Source organism: Leuciscus leuciscus (assembly GCF_965113295.1).
Source record: "Leuciscus leuciscus genome assembly, chromosome: 21".
NCBI classification, from domain to species: Eukaryota; Metazoa; Chordata; class Actinopteri; order Cypriniformes; family Leuciscidae; genus Leuciscus; species Leuciscus leuciscus.
Window position 1 is genome coordinate 31,822,690 of NC_138745.1, and position 24,884 is coordinate 31,847,573.

Consider the following 24,884-nt stretch of genomic DNA (forward strand, 5'->3'; position numbering starts at 1 on the left):
CTCTCTCTCTCTCTCTCTCTCTCTCTCTCTCTCTCTCTCTCTCTCTCTCTCTCTCTCTCTCTCTCTCTCTCTCTCTCTCTCTCTCTCTCTCTCTCTCTCTCTCTCTCTCTCTCTCTCTTGGTGCATTGCACTAACACATCTAATGACTTCTTAATTAGCTGAGGTGTTTTTTTTAGCTGTGGCATGGCCACTCAACACATTAGTTTTTACTAATCGGCATGATCTGTTTGTGCCTACTGTGCATGTGTCTTCACTAGCTTTGGGGTAACTAACTCAAAGTAGCCGTTCTACTAACTTAACTACAATTTTAGTAGTGTGACATTAGCACAGCTGTTTTCACAGTGTAGCTTAGCCAAAAACAAAAAAAAATTCCAACAAAATCTGTGTAGTGTGAAACCAACACCACATACCTACTTTTTATGTCACATTTACATCCAAGTGCATTGAGGCAGTTATCAAGCACTCTTTCCAACAAGAATGTTCTCTCTAGGGTTGCCAACTTGCGAAATTTGTCAAAGAAGGTGGAATACTGTGGCAGTATGGGACTGTTGTTATGTAAATAAAATCAGAAATCAGAAATCATTACACAATCCTGGTCACTTTAAAATTTAAATTAAGTCAACATTTACTCACCCTGGTGTTGTTGTAATGCAGTATTCCCTTCTTTCTTTTTCTGACCACAAAAGGAGATTTTTTTTACGAAAAATGTCCCGCTCGTGCTCATACATAAAATGGAAGTGAATAGCGACCAGCATCAAACTTTAAAAATAAAGATGCAAAAGTAGCCTATCACAGAATGTTCCCATGCGTCATATATTCAACATGTGTCATATATTCGTAGTGTTTTGGGGATATGTGCAGGGTGCGAACTACGGGGAGGTAGGGGGAGCTCGGTCCCCTTAATAAGACATGGGCTCCCCTGAAAACGTGATTTGTGAAATAAACCTAATTCACTTCAATAAAGATAACTATACATGCTATTCTTGTCATGAGCATCAAGGTGTGGTGGAGCTGCGGTGCAAATTCCACTCATGTTTAGTACATGTGTTAACTCAAAGATTCGTAGAAAAAAATATATAAACGTTGGAGGCCATTGATCTGCGCGCAAAGTCCTTGAAATCCATTCTGCAGTTAGCATATAGCACCACTTCTTGGATTTCTGGACGAACAGCAAAGGAAGCTGACCCCGGGCCTCTGTGGTCGATTCTGTGTTAAGGTTAAGGTTATTCCCAATTATGTTTTGTGGCTGGGTTGTTATAGGTCTGCGTGACTCTCAATGTCTTATGCCTAATTTTTTTTCTGTATTCTTCTGTAGCCTGACGAATAATTTAACCGTTGTTCATGTGAACTGAAAGACAGCCTATTTATAGACTATTTGTGGGTGGCTGTTTGACCTATCAATTTGTGTCGATAAATTATAATAGGTATCCTGTATAGTGATTTAGCCTATATAGTGCTTGCATAAAGCAAGTAGTGCATACCCTTGTAGCTGTTATGTCTCTTTGTAAGTCATTGTAAGTCCTCTTTTGAGGTACGCGCAAATGCACAAACAACCCATGTCTCATGTCACGTGTTTATTCATTGGTACATGTTATTCCAAACATGAATAAAACTGAAAAATTAGCTCGAAACCAGTTTTCAAAGCAGCTTCCCCAACACGTACTTCAAAAAAACTGATTTTTGATTCTACAGGCATCTTCCATCTGCGTGTACCGGAGTCATCAGCAGTCGGGTCAGCGGTTGGCCGAATCAAAGCTCACGATCTGGACATAGGGAAAAACGCGGAGGTGGAATACAACATCGTCCCTGGAGATGGAGGAGCCATGTTTGACATCACCACCAACGAGCACAATCAGGAGGGAATCATCATGCTCAAAAAGGTAAAATCTTATTTACTGGACAATCTATTCGAACAACAAATACATACACAGGTTAAAAGCTCAGCGGTTGATTTGTATTATTATATGGAGGTCACATTAAAACATTAACAATGCAACATTTTGTCATGCTTTACACTTGCCGTACACTAATTAGAATTGTCCTTTTCTAAAGTTTTATCAAAAGTTAGTGGACTTGGTTACCAAGGAGAGATGAGATGAAATATGAGGTGTATTTTGTGTGATGAAAAGGTAATAATCTCTTGTGAAATTTCCAATTAAGCTGCAATTTTGTCAAATTGTGCAAAAAATTTGACAAAAAAAAACATTTATTAAGCCAGTTTTCAACCCTAAGGTTCTACATGCTGCCATGAAGTCACACTATAGAACAGAAATGAACAAAAGCTTGACTTTTAAATACAGAAACATTAATATACAGTACATGTAAAATGTCCTCCCTCCAGGCCAGTCTATCAGAGATGCCATAGTCCTTCAACGCTGTGTCGTGACTCATCCATACGCTGAAAATGACAGAGAGCCCATCATTCATACAACCGCAACCGCATTATCAAAACATCACTCAAACATCACTGTTAAGAGCACTTTGGGATAATTGTGTCTGACATTAAGGACTCCCCCAAAGGTAAACTCGAACATTCAGCTCGACTGGAGAGTGCGCAAGGTGACTTTCTTTGATTTGAATTGAGCTCAGTACTTAAATACTGGCAGCGTGACAGGACTTATTATTGCGGCACACATCTCTTTATTCTATTTCTATTGTCTCCGCCTAGTGGAATGAGAACAGTCTTGTCAATAAAAACAGCTGGTATAATATGCTATTACTGAAACTGCACTGCGTTGATCTCTTTAGTGTTAGTGGAGATATATGAGGGTGGAGAGCACTAACTGTGTCCATATGCTTCCCTCTAAATGCACGCAGCATGCATGAAAATAACACAGCCAGGAATCCCCGCATACTCTACACAATACTTTCTAAACATCATCTATCACGTACACACTGCTTTAGAAGTGACAGGAGTGTTTATGTGCCGGATTGAAACACAGAGGTTGTCTAAGTGCAATGTTTTACCTGGTTTTGAAGCTGTGAACAAGAACCATTAGTCTATATAGGGACATTTTTAAATAACTTTTTTCTATTTTAAAGTTTCAAAATATAATTAATTCCTGTGATGCAAAGCTGAATTTTCAGCATCATTACTCCAGTCTTCAGTGTCACATGATCCTTCAGAAATTCTTCTAATATGCTGATTTGCTGCTCAAGAAACATTTATTATTAATATCAATGTTGAAAATGGCTGTGCTGATTAATATTCTTGTGGAAACCATGTTACTTCTATTTAGGATTCTTTGATTAATTTAATAAATACAAAAAAAAAATATTAATTTATTTGAAATACTTATATTTTGTAACATTAGAAATGTTTTTTACTGTTACTGTACTTTCAATCAATCAAATTAATGGGTCCTTTTTAATATTTATTCAAAATTCCATGACCCCAATATTTTGAACAATATACACTAAGTATAAAAAACTGAACAATAAAATATATTAACAATAAGATTAAAAAAAGTTTGTAGACAAACTAACGACATAGCCAGAAAGTTTGAAGTAGTTTTAAAAGCTTGAAAGTTTTCAGATTGAAATAGTTTAAATTTTAGTTTAGTAGTTTTAAAAGAGATAGATAGACAGACAGATAGATAGATAGACAGACAGACAGACAGACAGACAGACAGACAGACAGACAGACAGATAGATAGATAGATAGATAGATAGATAGATAGATAGATAGATAGATAGATAGATAGATAGATAGATAGATAGATAGATAGATAGATAGATAGATAGATAGATAGATAGATAGATAGATAGATAGATAGATAGATAGATAGATAGATAGATAGATAGATTTGACTTGCTTTACGGCAAGCGTTAGCTACTATAGCCGATAGGTGGAGCCTATATAAAAAAATAGCCGTTTCTGATGTCGCAATACATCATACTTTCATAAAATCATGCAACATACTCTACCTTGACTGTGGACATCGTTATTTCCAAAGCCGGTGCTGGATAAACAAATAGCGTGTGTGCGACGATAGGCTAAATTATTTACGACAGCGGTAATGGACAATTCCGCTTCCAACCTATAGGGGGACCGAAGAGGAAAAGTGCTTTGGTGTTGCTTTAAAATCTCTCATTGACCCATCGGTTTTGGTGCAATATTTCATCAAGGAACCTAATAATTGTATGTAAACAATAAAAGACCACAGCGATATTAAACAGCATCATGATTTCATTTTACCTGCATGCCTGCCATCTTTTCCAGAAAACAGAGATGACTAAGTTACCTCCAGGAATAGAGCATTGCACCATTCCCAAGGGTACTCATAAAATCTGACACATTCACACTCAGAGTTGCAAACACTTCTCTTATAAAACCGTTGAAGCTATAAATGGTTTCGTTGTGATTTGAAATTTTCTTTGTCAACACATTGCATAAAGAATCACATGGGATATGGAGGCCGAGCTAATAAAGTGTGTCATAAAACAACAGGCAAGCATCAAGTGATCACATCAAAACAGCTTCTTTTTTTTTTTTTTGCCATCTCCTTAAGTTGCACACAAGATAAGTCATAGTCACTGATTCAAAGACAAATGGCACTTTGCACACTTGATGAATCAGAATGAAGGCTGAAATAAAATATGTCATTACATTACAGGTAATATGACTGTTTATATACTGTGTAATGGTAAAATTGTCAAGAGAAAGAGATTTAGCTATACTAACCATTTAATCATAATGCTCAATGGGAGCTGTAGAAATGAAGGTCCTGCATTACAATTTAAAAAGCCCATCACTTGTTTGGTTTACTCTAAAATGTGCACATTTGCTGGCCCAGACTAAGAAATATATGACCATAACATACTTTGAGAAACACAAATTAAATGGTAAATTACTTTAGGTATTTTTTTGTGCACTTTCCACAGCAACCGTTTCCACATCAAAACATCAGCATCTCAGTTACCATAGAAATATAGATTATTGCGCAGTGGTCTCACAGCACTAAAGGCTGAATCCATACTATATCAGCATGCTTTTTGTTCTTCTCCTTTTCTTTTCCAGTGCACAACCTTTCCCCCCTCCTTTGAGGCATAAAGATATAGCATTATGATTTTGTTCTCTACACTTCTCTGACAGTCCACTAAGAGTTTTCAGTGCTTTGTCTGTATTCTTGGGGGTTCAAGACACCAGTTACAGGTGTGGACAACAGAAATTAGTGCAGTTATTTTCTCTCTGTGCAGCTGAGAGAGATTGGGAGAGTTATTGTGGGCATGTATTGTCTCAGTATGACTGTGTGTCGTGCCAACACTGAGACAGAATGATGCATTCTCCTCAATAGGAGGTCCAGGCAGCAATCCTGCCTGTGTGGAGATGCTGTCTCTTTCTCCACAGCGAAATAACTGAAGCATGTGCCCTACAAGCAAAACATTACATGAGGTGAAGAGGTTTCTGTTTTTTTTTTTTTTTTAGTTTTTTTTTCTCTGAGAAGTGTTTTTGTGCACATGTGTGCTGTTTATGCGCTTGATAGCAATGAGGCATGGTGACCCCTCTGTGATTTGGAACAGTGGGCAGAACAGGAATAATAATTTACTGCAGTTTAACAACAGGAACAGACTAACACAAACACACAATGGGAATGTTCCGGATGCTATTCTACCTACTGTTTTAAAAACTGTATACTGTTTGTGCACTGTGTTTGAGATGCTGTGCACGGTGTGCACATTTATTTTGAAATAAGCTAATTTAATCCTACATTTGCTCAAATATGCAGTAGACTATTAGAGTATGACACTGCACCATTTAATATAATGCTGAATTAAACATACAACACCAGTGAAGGTAAATAATGCAGCATGCAGTTTAAAATGTTTGTCATTGCTAATCGCATATAGTTTAAGATGATATTTTAATAGGCAGTATGCAGTAAATCTTGCCAACGTTGCTAAATCATTTTATTTAGGCTTGCCATGGTTTATGGTGATGCTGATTATAATTTGTACAATAGATACCAGCGATACTGGTGTGAAAATTTGGTAAAAGGTGGAAAGTATGGAAGCCCATTTCCACCACATAAGAAAAAAACAATAATGCTTTGGTAAATCCTAATTATAACATTAAAAGTCAAATTTATTAAATAAAAAGTCATAATTATGACAAAGATATTGACTTACGTCAACAATGACCTTTTATATCATAGTGATGATGATTTTTTTTCTTATGTGGCGGAAGTATGCTTCCAGCTGTTTTAGGATGGGAAACAGTTCTTATGTCAATATTATAAGGACAATTATTGCATATCACTATTTAGTGTCCAATCAGTGGTATTGCCGGAATAGTCAGTTTGAATTTGAATAACACACAAGCATGAAAATTACAGTCTAATTATACATAAATACACCATTATAATTACACTAAAAAGTATTTTACTCAATATTGCACAATATATAAAATTTGCTTGGAAAAAAAGTTTCATTCTGTTCCATATTTTCGACCAAACTGCCACTGTTACCAAGTAGATTACATCTTGTTTAATCAATTCAAGAAATACAAATGCCATCTTAAATAACCAAGGCATGTTTTCCCAATAATTTCGAGATGTTGCTAACTGCAGAGCCAATGGGTGGAGCTTGACATCCAGCCCCTCCTCTCTGGACACAATGGGTGGAGTTTGAAGGTCTAGCCACACCCTAACCCTATCCCTAAACCTAATTAGGTCAAGCTCCACCCACAGAGATGGAGCTGGACTTGGTCAAACACGACCCATGACATCCAGAGGGGGGGAGCTGGATACTTAGATATTGGAGCTTATACCACTTGATAGCAGCAATAATAATATATGAAAAATGCAGTAGAGACTTTCGTGATCAGTTTTGATGGTGCTAATGAATCATTGAATCTGTATTGAATCAACTCACTGAAACAGACAGGCTGAATCCAGAACTGCATACTACTCCTATTATTTTTACTATATTGTTCTATGGCAGAAATACTGTAGTAGTAAGCTTGTATGTTGTTCCAAATTCAGCAACTAGATAAAGGTGCGATTTTACTTGTAAAAAGCAAAAGTAAGCTGAAGACTACTATAGCGGGGCTTTGGCTGAATGGTGCTCTGTGCTGGCCGACTGAATGAGATGTATTTGCGTGTGTGTGTGTCTGTGTGTTGAGAGGATCATCAAGGCTTAAGGATTGTGAGTGATTACCTGCTCTACTGTCAGCTTGAACATGGGCAGCACAGGAGATCATGAAAATGTTTAGACAACCTCTCGGCTAAAGTAGCGATTAAAGCAAACAATAGGCCCTGCCGATCCCCGCAACAATTGTGCGAAACATCCCTATTTACAATTCCTCAAATAAACACTCGGCGGCACAATAATGCGCATACACATGCTTATATGTGTACACAGACACACACACACACACACACACATGCAGCGAGTCACCCTTATCTTCGGTTCTACTCAAAGGATGTTCTTGTCAGATTAAAATGCTTTGTGGTGTATTGTGTATTTGTGTGCCTGTTAGCGAATGTGCATGAAATGAGTGTTTTGTGAAAGCGGTAATTGAAACACTAAATATAGAGAAGAGGCTTTTATGCTACAGACCCCACATATTTTACATTTAGGGCAGACCAGGGCCAGTTGTCACAGTTTTTTGTGAAAATTACTCAGGAAAGGTTTCTTTGTCACAATGAAAATCTGCTATTAAATAACATATATTGTGGTTTAGTGTGTGTGTGTGTGTGTGTGTGTGTGTGTGTGGTTATCTATATACTAATAATAATGAATATATGTGAATGTTAAATTATTTTGGGGAAAACATTACTGAACCGAAATTGATTTGACACACTATCAAATTGATACGCTTTCATTCAAAAGTTTGTTTGTTTTTGTTTATTTTGAATAAAAAAATTATTAATTCATACTTTTATTCAGTAAGGATCCATTAAATTGATCAAAACTGACAGTAAAAACATTTATAATGTAAAAAAAAAAAAAAGGTTTATATTTCACATTAATGCTATACATAAACTTTCTATTAAGCTTTTCAAAAAAATAATAATATATATATATACATATATATATATATATATATAAATATTATATTAATATTAAATATTAAGCAGCTCATTAGAATAATTTCTGAAGGATTGTGTGACAATGAAGACTGGAGTATTCAGCTTGTGCCATCACAGAAACATAGTAAAACAGAAAACAGCTGCAATAATTGTAATACTACACAATAATGCTGTTTTTATTGTATTTTTGATCAAATAAATGCAGCCTTGGTGAGCAAGAGTTCTTTCAAAAGATCTTACCGACCCCAATGTTTTGGACTTTGATGTACACACAAATAGACACATATAACCAAACGGTCAGGTATAACCACGTTGGGAGATTTACATTTCACACCAGTCAGCATTCTGTGCGGTGGTGTGAAGCAACAACAGCCCCGAATTCCCAGAAAGTGGGTCAGCTCGTGATTAGTCATCAAAAACAAATGATGCTCGTTTCTCCCATTAGTAAACAAAAGCAATTATTCTTTTAAGTTGTGAGAGAAGTCTGATCCCACAGGATCTCACCGTCTCCCACTCCCTCAGAGTTGGCAACACAACACAGAATATAGGCCTACTAATTATCACATAGTTCACTTAAACAAAGAAACAATGGCAAAACATTGAAGACAATCTGAGCTGCAGAGAGGCTAACACAACATGACAAGAAAAAGTGTGAGGCAGATGGACATCCGTGGCAGAATGTCAACACAATAATCGATGCTGCTCTTCAATTGCCACATGGAAACATGACTTCTGAAAGTAAGGCACAGGCTTACATGCCTTCAGTCTAATGACTCATTCCTGCAGTGTCCTACTCTGTCAGAGTTTCTCATCCCTCATTAAGTATGTCATTAATGTGCTGTTTGATCTATAAATCAGCTGAGAGTGCTCAAACTGCCACTGTCACTGGGATTTTAATGACTCACCTCTTCCGTGATAAAAAAGTAATGGCATATTCACCTGATTTGAGATCGTTTGGGAAGGAGGAAAGTCTTGCATGTAAAAATCACATTGGATAGCCTTGTTTATCCATGTTTACTCTACATTTTCTACATGTGTTTGGGAACAGGAAGTTGGAACTGTAGGTTTCCAACAGGAGAAAGCAGTGCCACCTATGGGTGACTCCTGATTAATATACTGGTAAAATAAATAAAAAGGGCAACGTTCAAAAGGGAATACTAGCTTACTGTGTGAAACAGAATGCATTATGCAATAATAAAGATTTCAAACTGTAGTTTGTAACATTGTTGTCACATGACCTTGTCACATTCAGTTTGTCTGGTTAGCTTTTGTAAATATCTTGTTTCTCCATTAGAAAATTGTACGCAATGACACAAAAAAGTGTGTTCTGTATATAAATGTGTGTGGTATGAATGTAATATGGACGTACTACATTCGCCATGTTGTCATCATCATGTGATCTGCTTCATTTGCATCACTTCTCTGCCATTCACAAATCCTCTCCCGTTGCATCATGGGATAGTAAAGTGTCCATCGTATGCACACTTCAGAATCTCGCCGGAAGTAGTAGGTCATCTGGGTATTTTGTCCTTCTCTTTTATTAGCACTGTGAATTCAGACATAATTCTTTTGTTTTTCTCACCTACTATATAATAGGTAGTATGCGGTTTCAGATGCAGCTGGAATGTCAAGTCAAGTGCATTGTATTGTGGGATATAGTATTCCGTGCAAATGGAAAGTAGGTCATTCATGTGGAAAATTTGCATACAGTGCACAGTTTACATTGTATATTCTGCAGAAATAGTATGCTATTATGCTATTTCAAACAGCCAGGAGGAATAATATCGTATTGGGAAACAGAAACAGCTTGTTTACCTTCATGCAAAAGTGTGAATGTGAAATATAATGACATGACAGACAAGTGACAAAGATGTGATGATGTGTACTTGATTATATCCGATTATACATATCAAAGACTCCACATCCAGTATGTGTGTGTGTGTGTGTGTGTGTGTGTGTGTGTACGTACAAGTAGGAATGTCAGCATGCACGGCATGTGGTAAAGAAAGAGGATATATAAAAACTTTAGCTGAGAGCAGCAGTCTGAAGGTGACGCGATGTTAGCGCTGTGTTTGTGTCAGCGCTGTGAACTGAGGTTATTAGTGGGGATATTTTATACCACAAAATGTCAAGAATCTAGAAACCAAAGGTGTGTTATGACATTACCTGTGTGCCTGCGGATATATGCATCATTTCAAACCTGGTGTGCAATATACATTTGTTGTGCCCTAGTTTTGTGTGTGTGTCTGAGTTTACCTATTTCGAAAATCCCAAAGATCACTTTATCCTTTTTACTACGGTGAGATAACACCATGTCAACGAAGACATCACACTTCCCAGTTACAACATGAATTATCGACGCAGAAAAAACTCATTTAGCAGTAGAGGGCTCTGCATGCTTTGCTGGCTCCAAATAGAGGGCTGTTTGCACCTCTAAACCCTGCTGTGGTTGGAGTAGGCCTTACCGTCTATTCCCAGACACTTCTGCTCAATGCAGAGCACACACTGCTGTGTTTACCTCCAGTGATCATTCCGTTTTAAAACAATGTCAAGTTTGATGTATTGGCCAATACTCGTGGAACAGTGTTGTGAGATACAGTTTATGAATTTGGTTGTGTGGTTGCATGCTAGTTTAAGAGATTCGGCTACTGATTCTGTGAAGCGCATTATGGCAAAATATTCAGCAATTTCAAGTGCAGTTCCCTTTAAGGTTCTCAATTAGTGGGCCATGAACCGAAAATGAGACACAGGGACAAAACATAAGAAACAAAACAAAAATGCTTTGGTAAATCATAATTATGATGTAATTTGTGACTAAAATAAAATAAAAATAAAAATAATAATAATGAAATAATTACGTGAGAGAAAGTTAAAACTATGAAATGCCGAGTCATAATCATATAAGATAAAAATACAAAACTATGAGATACTAATTAATAATTGAGAAAGTCAAAAGTGCGACAAAAAGTCAATTACGAGAAAAAGTCACATTTTGTCGTTATTGTCTTTTTCTCATAATTACAACTTTTCACTTCTTTTAATTTATTATTAATAATTATCCGAGAAAGCTCTCGGATTTCATAAAAAAATATCTTAACTTGTGTTCCCAAGATGAACGAAGGTCTTACGGGTTTGGAATTACATGAGGGTGAGTAATTAATGAAAGAAATTTCATGTTTGGTTTAACTAACCCTTTAAAACCCACTGATGGCTACATCTCCTCAAAGGTGCCATGCTGATACTCTCCAATTACTTTTATCTTCCAACCTGCAATCTTTGTACTTCCAGCTAAGAGGCTTACAGCAATATTGAGGTTGTTTTCAATGTAATGTCTAGACGTTGCATTTGTGGCATCCTACTGATTTACAAAGACACTAATTTTGATTTGTCCCTCAGTTTTTAATAATGCATGAGAGACATGTTTTACAGCAATTCACTTATAATGGAAACCACTGTTTAAGAGATGTGTTTATACTTCAAAATGATGTGCAATTGTTGAAAAGCTATAGGCTTCCATTCTGGACGTGTTATTGTAAATATGTATGCATTCTGTATGTTTTTTTTTATATATTTTTTATATTTTTTTATTGATTTAGGATATCAACAGCATGGTTACTGGTAATCAAATGTATACCCTTGAATACAAATTCTGCAATTTTTTGTGTTGTAGATAGATAGCATAATTTGTCATATTTGTCTACTCAAACTAGTTTAAGACTATGGTTATTGCCAAGATAGCGGTAAAGAGTTGCAAATTCAATGTTGTCACGTCAAAAAAGTGCATCTGGATGAGTAGTGTCTGTATGTGGACAATAGGTTAAAAGTAATTTATTATATTTGTCTCTGTTTTCAAATATTTTCCATCTATTTCTTTCAGAATGATGCTGCCTTTCCATATTGTACCTCGCTGACGCACATTTGTTTGCAGTTTGCCAGAGTGTTACAGAATATAAAGCAAATTAAGTCAGCAAAAAGGTTCCTAAGAGTATAATTTTAGAACTGCACAATTGCAGTTTCAAGTACTCTCTAAAGTCGTGCACTAGCCGAGTGGACTTATTTTGGGAGCTGTGTCTTTGTGTCAATACAAATTATCCACTGTGCAGTTTCGCTAATCAAATACATCAAGCTAACTTGCGTGATGATCCTGTAATGCACTCATTCATGCTGATTAAATGAGCTCTTATCCACCCAGATCAGCAGGATATGCAGACAGGTTCTTTACCTCAGAAAAACATCCTGGCCATGGCTTGCATTGCCAGTAATTAAGCACATTCTGACAAAATAGAATATGTAATTGGGTCCTTTTGTTTCATTAAAGCCTCTTGCTTTCCAGGTGTCCAAAAAGAATCTCGCACCACTGCATTAAGATGTACTGCTGTTGTTTTCTCTGGCGCTGAAAGTGTGTCATCATATAATTATTATGCGCAAGGTGCAAATATAAGTAGGCCAGATTTCTTTAAATAGAAAGCAGTCTTTCTGTTTTTACAGAATTTTTTATCAAATAAATGCTGCCTTGCTGAGCATAAGAGACAAAAATCTTATCGACCCCAAACTTTTGAATGGTAGTGTATATTCCTCTCAGAACTAAATTGAGTTCGTTTTCTCTGTTTATTGCACTTAAACTGTCAAATACACACAAGATAATGTCAAAATGCCATATATGGAATTTTTTTGTTTAATAACACTCTAAAAATGACATAAATTCCTAGATTATAATATTATTAGAACCAAAATTTTGTTTGTTAGATGATATAAATAGAGATTACTTATTAAAACACTACTCACAAGAAAACATACAAAAAAAATTTAACCAAAAAAAAAAAAAAAAAAAAAAAAAAAAACACCCAAAATAAATAAAAAAATAAATAAAAAAATAATATATATAAATATATATAAATATATATATATATATATATATATATAAATATATAAATATATATATATATATATATATATATATATATAAATTTGTCAATGTTATAAGTTCAGCACCCAGGGACATGGCAAAAATAGAAATTTCCTCCCAAGCCAAAGATTTACATTTAAATATGCTCACTTAAATGTGATAATGTGATCATATTTGTACAGTATTTTTAAACATAATATGGAGACGGACTGCATAGTAGGAATTACAGGTGGCAGGCAGAACTACAATAAATGTATCTGTTCCATTTGTCCAATTTATGTGCCCACCTTGAAAAGGGAATGAAAAAAGTTGTGTTAGAGTAATACTGTTCCAAACACAAACACAAATCCAGCTCTTATTAAATATGCATTATCCTGCATCCTGCGTCCTAAAGAGGAAAGTGTACAAGTGAGCCAACGAGCTGATGGGCTCATGCAAAAAAAAAAAAAAAAGAAAAGAAACAGCCTTTTCATGAAAACTTGAAGCTGTTTCACAGGCCAAGGCTAACAGGCGCACTGTAACAACAACAAGAGGAGCACTTTTTCCGGGTGCTTCACATTGTAATCTTATTTAGATGAAGGCAAACTGCATTAAGCTTTACGAAAATCTGGGAGCGGGTTCTGCATACTAATAGGAGGGTGTATTGATATCGTGCAGAGAAGCCCTGAGGATTAAAGGGCTGACTTTAATAATAGCTATTGATTTCACAAAGATCTTCTTAAGTAAGAATAGAATAATGCAGTATTTGGCTGTGTGGGCAAAATGTCTGCTAGAGCTCCTATTGGTTACAAAGAATAAGCACAGATCCGCTAATGGAAATAAAAACTAACTTTACATCAAAGCGCTCTCACATCTACAACCTGAGTTGCAGCAGAAATTCTCCAGAGGACAGTGACGCTGCGTTCTAAAAGCCCCTTAGTGTTTTAGAAATAATCATGAAGAGAATGCTAATGGCAGACATATTTACATTGCACCAAACGGCTCAGAGCATCTGCACCTACACAATGGATGTTGTTTGTTTCAGGATCAGGTGCGCAATTATTCAATTCCCACAACTGGCATTGACGGCTTGGGCTGCGATCATCTGGATTTCTCTGCTGGCACTCACACCAGTGCAAGGAGGGAGCACATTACCATATCAAAGAGTTCAGTGGCATGAAGTGTTGAATTTAAAGTGTCTTTTGTTCTGGTAACGTTTAAGTGTCGGTACACGCAGATACGGAAATGAGTATTTCCCTCACGTACACACATACACGTACTGCCTGAACTACTAACACCTTTCCTGAGGCCTTTGATCTACGTAGTGTTGATTAATGTTCTTCAAAGCTTTTAGCTTCTCAGACCAAATGTATCTGTTATACAGATGTACTGATGCTACATTTATCTTCCGATACTGATAGCCAGTTATTCAGAATGAAATCTGCCGATACCGATATTTTATTTTCTTGAGGACAAAAAATCTCTCCCAAAACTATACAGGGAACCTTCTCATTTGGTACATTACTATACAATTAGCAACAGAGCTATATTCAACTGCTATTTATTTTTAGATAGAATAATAAGATATAAGATACACTCAACTAAAAATGGAAATGTTTGTATGCAACTCAGTTGCTCATAAACACTTGTCTTCATGACAAATTTATTCAAGCATCCATATATAATTAACAGTAAATAAGCTCCTCTCTAGTGTTTTTTGTTAACACTTGATAACTTTCCTGAGGTCAATTCAATGTTAAGTGACTGTTTTTATTGACATCTTTCCGTGGTTGAAACACTGATTGAGTGATTACATGAGACATGATTCATTTCAGTAAGTTGTACTGTAGTATCCAACTCATGTTTGAGATATAACCTGTATTAAAGTGGAAGAAAAAGTTCTCGCTCAACGCTGCTGCTTGAGCTGAGGTGTACAGCGACATGTCACGCCACAATTAAGTGCATCAAAACAGCATTTATTGTTTGAATTTCATCACAGAATTTGAAAGCTGAGTCTTTGTTTCTAATCACAAGCAACAGAGCACAAATAATGTTGCAAATAATGTTTGGTGTAGGGAAAAACTGCTGACCTGGCAATGCTGGCTTTGACGGGAGGATTTTGTGCAATAGTGGCCGTCATCATCGAGTGTTCCCATTTGCCGTTTGGGGTCCTGGCGTTTGCAGTCGTTTGGGCTCTGTGGCATTCAAGATGCAGTTCGTTGCTTGATATACCCACTCTATGAGGGACTATACTCAGGTTACTTCATTTTTACCCTACTGCTCATTCTGTTTGGATGAGATATTTGTATATTTTTCACCCTGGACTATGCATTTCACTCAGATTCCATGATCGTCAGTGGTTATTGATGTGTATTCTGTATTGTTTCTTCTATTTGTCCTGTTTTTGATTTATTTATGTTTATTGAGCACTTTGATTGTAAAGCACTATATAAATTAAACATATTATTATTAAATCTAAAACCAAAATAAACACATTATAATATATTTTGCAAAATTTGAATATCCATATTTATAAACAAATATATGTTAATAAGTAAACATATAAAAATATATGTAATTATATATAAATTACATTTATTCTTGTGATGGTAAAGCTGGATTTTCAGCATCATTACTCCAGTCTTCAGTGTCACATGATCCTTCATATATCATTCTATTATGCTGATTTACTGCTCAATCATTTTTTATTATTATCAATTGTCATGGTGCAGGCAAAGAAAGATGAGCAGAGGATCTAAATTGCAGCTGTTTTAGTTTATTTACCAAAAATAAGCCAAAGAAGGCTATCCAGAAGGTAAAAATAGCGTAACAGCTTCACACAAGTAAAGACAATACAGGACAATGAGGAGAACCAAACTGAGGGCTTACATTCATGGTTAAATGGGGAACCAAACAAGACTCAGGTGAACATAATCAATGGACCAATAAGTAATCATAGAAACTAACTAGCAACAGGAACAAAGGGAACAGGAACTAATGCTGCGTTTCACTGGATGTCGTAATTACCGCAATTTCAAGATGGCACCGCGTGACGTGGAAGCTGCACTATCAACGCCCAAATGAACCTGCAATGGTCAGGTATACAAGTAGGAGCTCTCTGAAAATTTCCAGTTTACAAGCTGTAGTTACAAGTTCTATGAGGACGTGAATGCCTTTTTCAAGTTGGAATCTTGTAATTACAATAATTTCGAGTTGGCCTGAATACACCTTAAACACAGGAAGGAAATATGGGAACCAAAGGAAAAACAACATTAGAGTCACATATAGAACATAACCATTACATCAGTGGTGAAAATAGTTGTGCTGCCTATAGTTTTGCGGAAACCATGATACTTCATTTATTTTTTTATTTATTTTTTTAGATTATTTGATGAATAGAAGTTTCATTAAGAACAGCATTATTTTGAAATATAAATATTTTGTAACATTATAAATGTATTTAATGTCACTTTAATTAATTGTATGCAGTCTTACTGAATATTTTTTTTTCTTTTTTTTTCTGACTTCTTTTGAACAGTATCCTGTTAGCAACACCAGAAAATGCATGCGATTCAGTCCCCAGTTTATAATGTTCAAATTAATATAATTACAATGTTAATAGACCAGTTAAAAAATAAATAAGAAATGACTATTTATAGTATTATACACTGCTGCGCTGTGTAAATAATTTACTTTGTGGTGCTACTGCCATTTTCCTTGAGCAACATTTTTGTTCAATCAAATGTTTTAAATGACTTTCTCTCAGTAGCATTTTTTTATTTTGTGTAAATGTTTCATTTTAACACCTGAGGTTTTCTGTGTGTCTCTTGAGTTATTGTCCTCCCCGTCGTATCCTGATACTGTGACCTTTAATTGAAGATCAATGTTTTGTAATGACAATATTCACTAGAGGTGGCATCAGCCATTAAGTTAAATAATGGTGGAGTGTGTAACTCTCCTGTTTTATGCTGATAGATAATAGTTAATGGATTCGGGATGTGCAAAATACAGTTATTTTGTCAGTTTTTCTGTCTGATTGTAATGACAAATCAATAGATGGAGCTGCAAATTAGTTTGAATCCGGTGTGTAGTCTCAATTCATTAATTCACTGCCAGATATTTCAGTGTTTATGAATATTTGACATGTTATTTTTTTCTATCTGACCCATATACAGTGATAGGCAAGGAAAAACAGACATTGTCTCAGAAAATTTACCAATTCAAGAGCTGATATCTTAGGTGAATGTCTCTGAACATTTTCTTGATAAATAAATATTTTCAGTCCTCATGTATAATCAGTGAGTGGCTAAATACAAATCTGTGCTGTTACAGCAACAGCTATACTTCTCATGATCAAGGGTTTAGTGTTGACAGCACAACTTAAAGCATTCAGGACCTTTCCAAGTAAAAGATGTTGTAAAATATAGTGTTCAGATTGTGATTCAGTTTCATCAACAACTAGTGACACACTTGAGAGCCTTTCATTAGGTTTGAGTCACTGTCATTACCCTTCCGGCGTCTTTTCTCTCTTTCTCTCGCTTTTTCCCTCTGTCTCTTCTCTTGTCTCGGCATAAAGTCATTAACTAGGGCCGCCGGGGTGATGTGGCCACTCACACACACTAAAAGGGCAATGATGCTCTTGACATTCTTCTAGGCTAAACCTCCTCACCTCCAATAATCCTGCAGCTTCCTCTGACATTTAATCACCATTCACGTCCGTCCACCATCAATACCGGACACGGGCTCGGAGAGACGCCACGTCTGGTTCACCCTTTTCACCTCACCTGTCGTGAAAACTCAAATGGGAATCTGATGCACATGGTAATAAGAGCAGGTGTTGGCTTGGAAATGTGCATATGGCATAATGGAGTGATTCTTTCCCATTCGTCATGCTTAAGGAATATTCACTACCGATCAACAATGTTAAATAAATAAGGCTTTTCAATGTTTTTTCTAAAAGTCTCTTGGGGTGATTGGTAAAATTGTAACATTGTGAAATATTATTACAATTTAAAGGAACTGTTTTCTATTTTTATATATTTAAAAATGTAATTTTTAAAGCAGATTTTTTAGCAGCCATGTCTTCAGTATATCATGATCCTTCTGAAATCCGATTTGATGCTCATTTATTATCAGTTATTATTGGTGCTCAGATATTAATAATGTTCTTATTATCAGTTTCGAAAACAGTTTTTGCTGCCTAATATTTGTTTTGGCAACTGGGATACATTCTTTGATTATTAGAAAGTTAACATTGCATCGTCTGTTCTACCACTTTTGATCAATTTAATGTGTACCATCACAGGTATAAATTACATTTTAAAATGTATTAAGATAGAAATCAGTTCCTTTAAATTGTAATAATATTTTACAATATGACTATATTTATCTGCATATTTGATCAAATAAATGTAGCCTTCTAGTGAGCCTAAAATACTTATTTTCAAAAAAACAAAAAATATTCCAAACTTTTGATTGGTAAAGTAGGATCACACTCCTTACATGAGGATAAGGCGGCTAACACATTCAACTTCTCATTATTTTTCATTTTGACACACTGCTGGCTCATGCGCTTGAAGTCCAAGGCTGTGCACAGTTCATATGTTCTTTCTTTCCAGTCTGTAAGTCTATCAGATATTGTATTCATATGTAATATGGGAATTGATCATCTTCCAAGCAAAGAAGATGGTTTGAAATGTGTCTGCCTGCAACAAATAACCCATTTTCATGAAGTCACCATTGGTACAGAGCTGAGGCGGATGCAGTTTCATGTCTCATCTGTTTCTGTTTCTAAGTATTATAATTTATACCGAAGCAAAGCTGTTATGTGGTCAAATAGTTTAAATGACCTTGAAAACTCTCTGCGGGAGTATAAATGAAAATATTGTGTCATGGAGGGAAATATCATAAGGCGGCGCAGGGCTTTCTCAGGCGATGCGACTGTGAAGATCAAGCCATAATTCAATATGAGCATCACTAAAGATCCCTTTGAGGGGACCTAAATGGAAAATAACCACATGAAATGACAGTCAGAGAGCAATTTATAGCTTTTGTTTCAAATTAGAGTTACAAAGACTGTGCGTTCTGATTGAAATGAGGGACGTGGCATAATGTCGTCCGGATGGAAATACAGTTTTATTAGCGTTATGCATATTAAAGAAGACAGAAGTCCTCCATGTGTCCTTTTTTTCTGAAAACCAAGCAATTTTGCTTGTTAACTGCCTTTCTGTCATATTTCCATAGCTTGCGACCTTAATATCAATGCATCTCTTGGCCTCTAAAGGCCAAACAGTGTCGTCTCTGTGGGACACAGAAGGCCATAGGCTAGTTTGAATAATGAGAAAAATATATTTTGTATAAAATGACTTGGGTCCTAATTACTTGTGGGCAACTGTAAGCTTACTTTCCCTGTATTTAAGTAGACTTCAGTAATACCAATGTTTCTGTTTTCATGTCAACAAGAACATTAGCTAATTAGCGACTGCAGTTTTTGGAGGTTCACTTTAACCTGATTGGGATTCTAATTAGCACCATTTGATTTAGTCGGTGTGGAAACTTCAGCAAGGGCATCTGACACAGGCAAATCCCAAACGATTTGGAGTTGCCATTCACCTAAAGCTGGCGTTAATTTTTCCCCCTCTCTCTGCTTATAAACTGTTTGCTTTAGAAGTTGCAGGTGCAAAATACATGTTACTGCCATATAGAGTGCATATGCTGTGTATTTACGGGTCTGCGGGTGCCATTCATTTATACCTGTGGTGTTTGTTTTCATCTAAAGATGATACCGCACTAAATTGCTCATGATGGAAACCGTATACAGGTCAGATATATGATCTTTGTCTCCTTCGCCCTTTCGCTATCCCCCAGCGAGACAGATTGACAGAGACAGAAAGCTGTGATTGTACAATAGCATTGTATGATTTTCATCTCTATAGATGGGCTGCTCTGATTTGGTGGTGCAAGACCACAATCATCCACACTAGCACATTATATGGCTGTCGTACTGATGACAGACAATCTTTGATTCAGAAGAACTGAAGTGAGAATTTAAAGATAGATATCAGCAGAAAACAGGGCCCCGAATCAAGGGGGGAGGGGAGCAAAATCAGGAGAAAATGCACAAAGGAGCACGAGAGAACCGTTTTTGGAGTGTGTGTTGTTTGTTTGACATGCCTGAAAGCAATTGTGACAAACTTCCCCAGACATCGACACACTCGAGATCTGAGAAAGGGCCTGCATTCATTATGATCAAAGTGAGCAATTCCAGCAAAAAAAGAGAAAAAGATAAAACGCAAATAAATGAATTAAGCCTTAATGTAAGACCTCAATGAATGGCTAACATGGAGGAGTTATATAATACCTGGATACTATTCATTAGCTTCTTTTAGAATCTGATGCTGTATGTTGCAACATCTACTAAGTAAAAAAAAAAAAAAAGAAAAAAAAAAAAGAAAAACATAAACATACTTGAATATTCAGCAAACATGAATTAAATCGAACAAAAATGACATTTAAGAAATGCATAATATTACAAAAAAATATATTTCAAATAAATGCTGTTCTTTTGAGATATATATTAAATCAAAAAAAAAATATATATATATCACGGTTTCCATAAAAAATATATAAAAAAAACGTTCTGAAGGATCATGTGACACTGAAGACTGGAGTAATGATGCGGAAAATTCATCTTTGCATCACATAAATAAATATATTTAAATATATTTATATATATTATATATAATATATAAACTGGTATTTCACATTGTAATAATGTTTTGCAATATTACAGTTTTACTGTATTTTTTTTATCATATAAATGAAGCCTTGGTGAGCATAAGATAATTTTTTTTAAAGCAACAAATCTTACCGACCCCAACATTTTGAAAAGTGCTCTTTAAGTCAAATATATATATAAAAAAAATTGTAAACAGAACTTATGAACATATATATATATATATATATATATATATATATATATATATATATATATATATATATATATATAAACAGCCAAACGTTGACCCCCCTGGTTTTGCCTAATTCAACAGGCACTTTACCTGAACCTTTCTTTTTTTCTTTTTTTCTTTTCTGTTTCTCTTTCTCTCAGCCGCTGGACTATGAGACCAAAAAGGCGTACACATTTAAAGTGGAGGCCTCGAATGCACACCTGGATCCACGGTTCCACAGTTTTGGCCCGTTTAAAGACACCGCAACAGTAAAGATAAACGTTCTGGATGTGGATGAGCCTCCCGTCTTCAGCAAACCCTCCTACACGATGGATGTTTACGAGGACACGCCGCAAGGCACCATCATAGGAGCCGTGACTGCACAGGATCTCGACGCAGGGAACAGTCCAGTCAGGTACGCAAACACAGCATATACAAAAGAATAAGACTCAGAGCTGGTAACCGGAGAGGGTTGTTAGTTACGTCCTTGCCATCACCAGTGTACCTTTGGAAGAAAGAAAGATTATAATTGGACACAGTCCATCTGAGACATCTCTATAGCTTTGTGCACACTCAGGTCAAAACAGCAACATCCTGAAAGATTTACCTCGATTTACAATCCATTATGTTTTAGAGTTGCACTTCTTAAGATTGCTTTTTAAAGTTTTACAAGAAGACAAACAATTGATGCACCATTGCCGTGTCCCAACACTAATAACGCATCGTGAATCAGTTTCTCTATGAATATTTCATTCAGTATAACAAAGCAAAATGGACAAAGAAAGGATTTGTATCTGTGAAAGGGCTTTGTTTTACTTTTGTTTGGGACTTTCTTGGTTAATTATTCAGAAACATCGTAACATTGCTCATAGGGGATGGGCACTTTCTCATCAGAAAACAGTAGTCCCCAATGAGCTTCTGTGCGAAGAGAACAAAGCTTTTAAAACACTTCTATACACAGCGCGCGTCCACCGCGTGCAGGATAGCTAAAGTGCTTTTTGGTATCGAAAGTTTCAACGACTTTCAAAGCTTTTTACGTTTTTTTTTTTCAAGCTACAGGAGTCAAGAAAAGAGCTTTAGAGAGATCAGAAATGGATGGACTTATGAAAGAAGTAAAGTTATCCGAAGCTGTGTTGTTCACGTCAGCTTCAGTTCACAAACTGAAACATCTTGAGGTAAACCACTCAAAGAAGAGTTAAGTGGGCAAATTATAGGAGGAATAAAGTTCTGTACAGAATATCAGATTTACATTTATACATTTAGAAGATGCATTTACCCAAAGTGACTGACAATTGAGGAAATAAAACATAAGAAAGTAATCCTCATGAGGCAATGACATGGAAAATACTGCAGTTTCAGGATTGATCAGAGAGGTTCAGACTAGAACCAAGATAATAGTGAGAAATAATGAAAGAATAGTTAAAGAGAATAGTGAGAAATGTGCATGCATTTACTATTCTCACTATTCTCTTCTATAGTGATACTATTATCACTATTCTCTTTAGCTATTCTTTCATCATCTTGCCACACACCAACAGGTTTTTGTTATAAATAAAATGTTTATATTCGCAATCTTTTATAAATTTTTTTTTTTTTTCTTGAATAATATCATGTTGCGCTTGTAAATCCATCATATTATGGAAGTAAAATGGGTTTTGAACAGCCTTCCATGTTGATTTTAGATCAATTTGTCCTCAGATGCATCTGTATTTATGAATGTTTGCTTTTTAACACACTCATTTCCTCTGGGATATTTATCTCATTACACATTTGGATCTCAGGCCCAGCGAAGCTGCTATTTCATCTGAATCGACCCACATCGTTTGCTTTATTTTTCCAAATACTTATGAATGTTTTAGCTTTGAGTCAACATAGGAATATGCTCAAACTATCCTGACTGCATGACCCCAGTTAAAATTCAGGAGATAGACATTTGTTTAACTGACTCTCACATCATGCAACAGGAATAGAACAAGACTTATGCAAGTTGTTAAAATAGGACAAATTTGATGTTCTGCTTCATCTCTCCGCACAGCCAAGGGTCTGTCGAGCCGGTCTCTTAACTACTTTCTACAATGAATAATTTGTTCATCAGTCTGTTTGTTTTGTAATCTCGTAGTCGTGTAAAGTTTAATGAAGCATCATATTGAAATTCTGTTTGAAGCTTTTTTTTCTTCTTTTTTTTTTTTTTTTTACAGCATTTGCTGTTTAAAAAATTCAATTAAAAAAGGCTTTGCTCATATACATTAGGTTAATGATCAGCTAATTAGAAATGTACCAAAACTTGTGTAGACCCAAGTTTGTTTTGAAGATGAAAAACATACCAAGCACAGTGTTCTCTCACCATTTCTAACATGCACTCACTGCGTTCAGCGTGGTCTTGCGTCTGTAAAAGCAGAAACGAAAGCTGATGCTCCCCGTGTGTTCATATGTGAATTACTCAAGCTTATTTTGTCCATTAGATCTAAAGATCTGAAAAAAAAAAAACATACATTTACCCACCCATAGACCCTCCCCTCGAAGAAATCAGGACAGAAGTGGACAAATGAGACGGATTAAATCACCCGATGTAAATGGGTCTCCCTCGTTTACTTGTAATCCGATCGACCAAAATGCATCTTAATACCAGGTGTAAACATGGCCTGAGGGTTTCGAGCAATCTTTTCTTTTCCCAAAAATGTCCTCTTTTGAATGTGCTATATTAACACAGTGTCACATACTGCTCCGAGGCACGAAGGTTGAGGATCCAAATGCAGTTTATTCTGAAAGGGTAATCCAAAAACGTAATCCAAAGTACAGGCAAGGTCTAACACAGGAAGGCAGTCCATACAAACTGGTTCAGAATGAATGCATTTGTCTGCTATTTCTTTGCACAGTAGCTAGGTGTCACTAGTGAGCAATGCTGAATGAAGCTTCGAGTAATGAACCTTTGGCTGAAGCAATGGGCTGCGAGGTATCAGTGGTTCAGGAAGCCTCATTTTGCCATCACTACACGGGATCAATAGAGAGAATGCTCGGAATTGCAGTACAAACACTAAACAAGACTTTGCAGGGAACGAATGTGAAAACCAGGCTTATATAGGGTGAGCTAAACAAGGTAATGACATACAGGTGAATGTGATCATGGCTGATTAGTCGATGGGCAAAGGATTATGGGAAATGGAGTCTGTGGATGTGTGGTGATTGTCCGGGTTGGAGTGCCCTCTGATGGTAATCCCGGGCACTCTCGCTGGTGATCGTTACACACAGACTGAGAATGAGTCATTTATATGCATTACATTCCCACTGCTGCAGTCTCTGTATGGTGTGTATGATGATTATTATGGAGAATCAGGCCTCCTTACGGTTGTGAATCAGAACATCAAAGGCTTTTTGTTGAGAATCCAATGCAAATGCACAAAAATCCTCAGATGTTTTTCTTTTTCTTTTTGTTGACCACCTTTTGAGTAAATTTAACAAGGCAGCAGCTGAAATGTGTAAACCATAAACCCCGTAGCATCCCACCTCACCCAGCTCTCCCACTTAATTTCCCTTTGCTCAATTCTAGGTCAAGCCACAAATAAACAAACAAGCAGTGTTGAAAATACCAGCCATGCATTAATACGTCCAGAAGTTGAGGTTTGAAAAAGTGTTTGTGAGAGAATGAGTCCAAACCGTCAAGTATATGTGAACGAGGTCATCGCAAACCGAACTTTCTCATGCATATACTGGGGGGCAAAGTCTCACCGAGACGCATGTAAAACACCCCCTGAGAATGGTTACGGGGTGTGTTAACAAGGTTGCTAGGCTATTACACCGACATCACATCTGTTCAAAACTGGACCCACACATAGGCAGTTCGCTAGAGTGCACAATATTTTCATGCCTGCTTGCCGCATGACTAAATCAAACATAATGAGCACTGTGCAAAACTGTGAGGACGAGAAAAGAAGGACAAAAACGGTAATATATACCCTTGAACATCGCCTACAGAAGTGCTTAGCCTGGTAAGGGTGAATTTGCCCCTCAAATAATGAA

The 24,884-nt window shown here is 36.2% G+C and overlaps 1 protein-coding gene across 1 annotated transcript in view; it reads left to right on the forward strand.

The window, feature by feature from the left end:
* Positions 1 to 24,884, forward strand: part of cdh12b (cadherin 12b) — a 144,073-nt gene that overhangs the window by 95,121 nt on the left and 24,068 nt on the right. The window contains exons 6-7 of the mRNA XM_082151890.1: positions 1,693 to 1,880; positions 21,029 to 21,282. Coding sequence (XP_082008016.1) covers positions 1,693 to 1,880; positions 21,029 to 21,282 — 442 coding nt within the window. The remainder of the gene's footprint in view (positions 1 to 1,692; positions 1,881 to 21,028; positions 21,283 to 24,884) is intronic.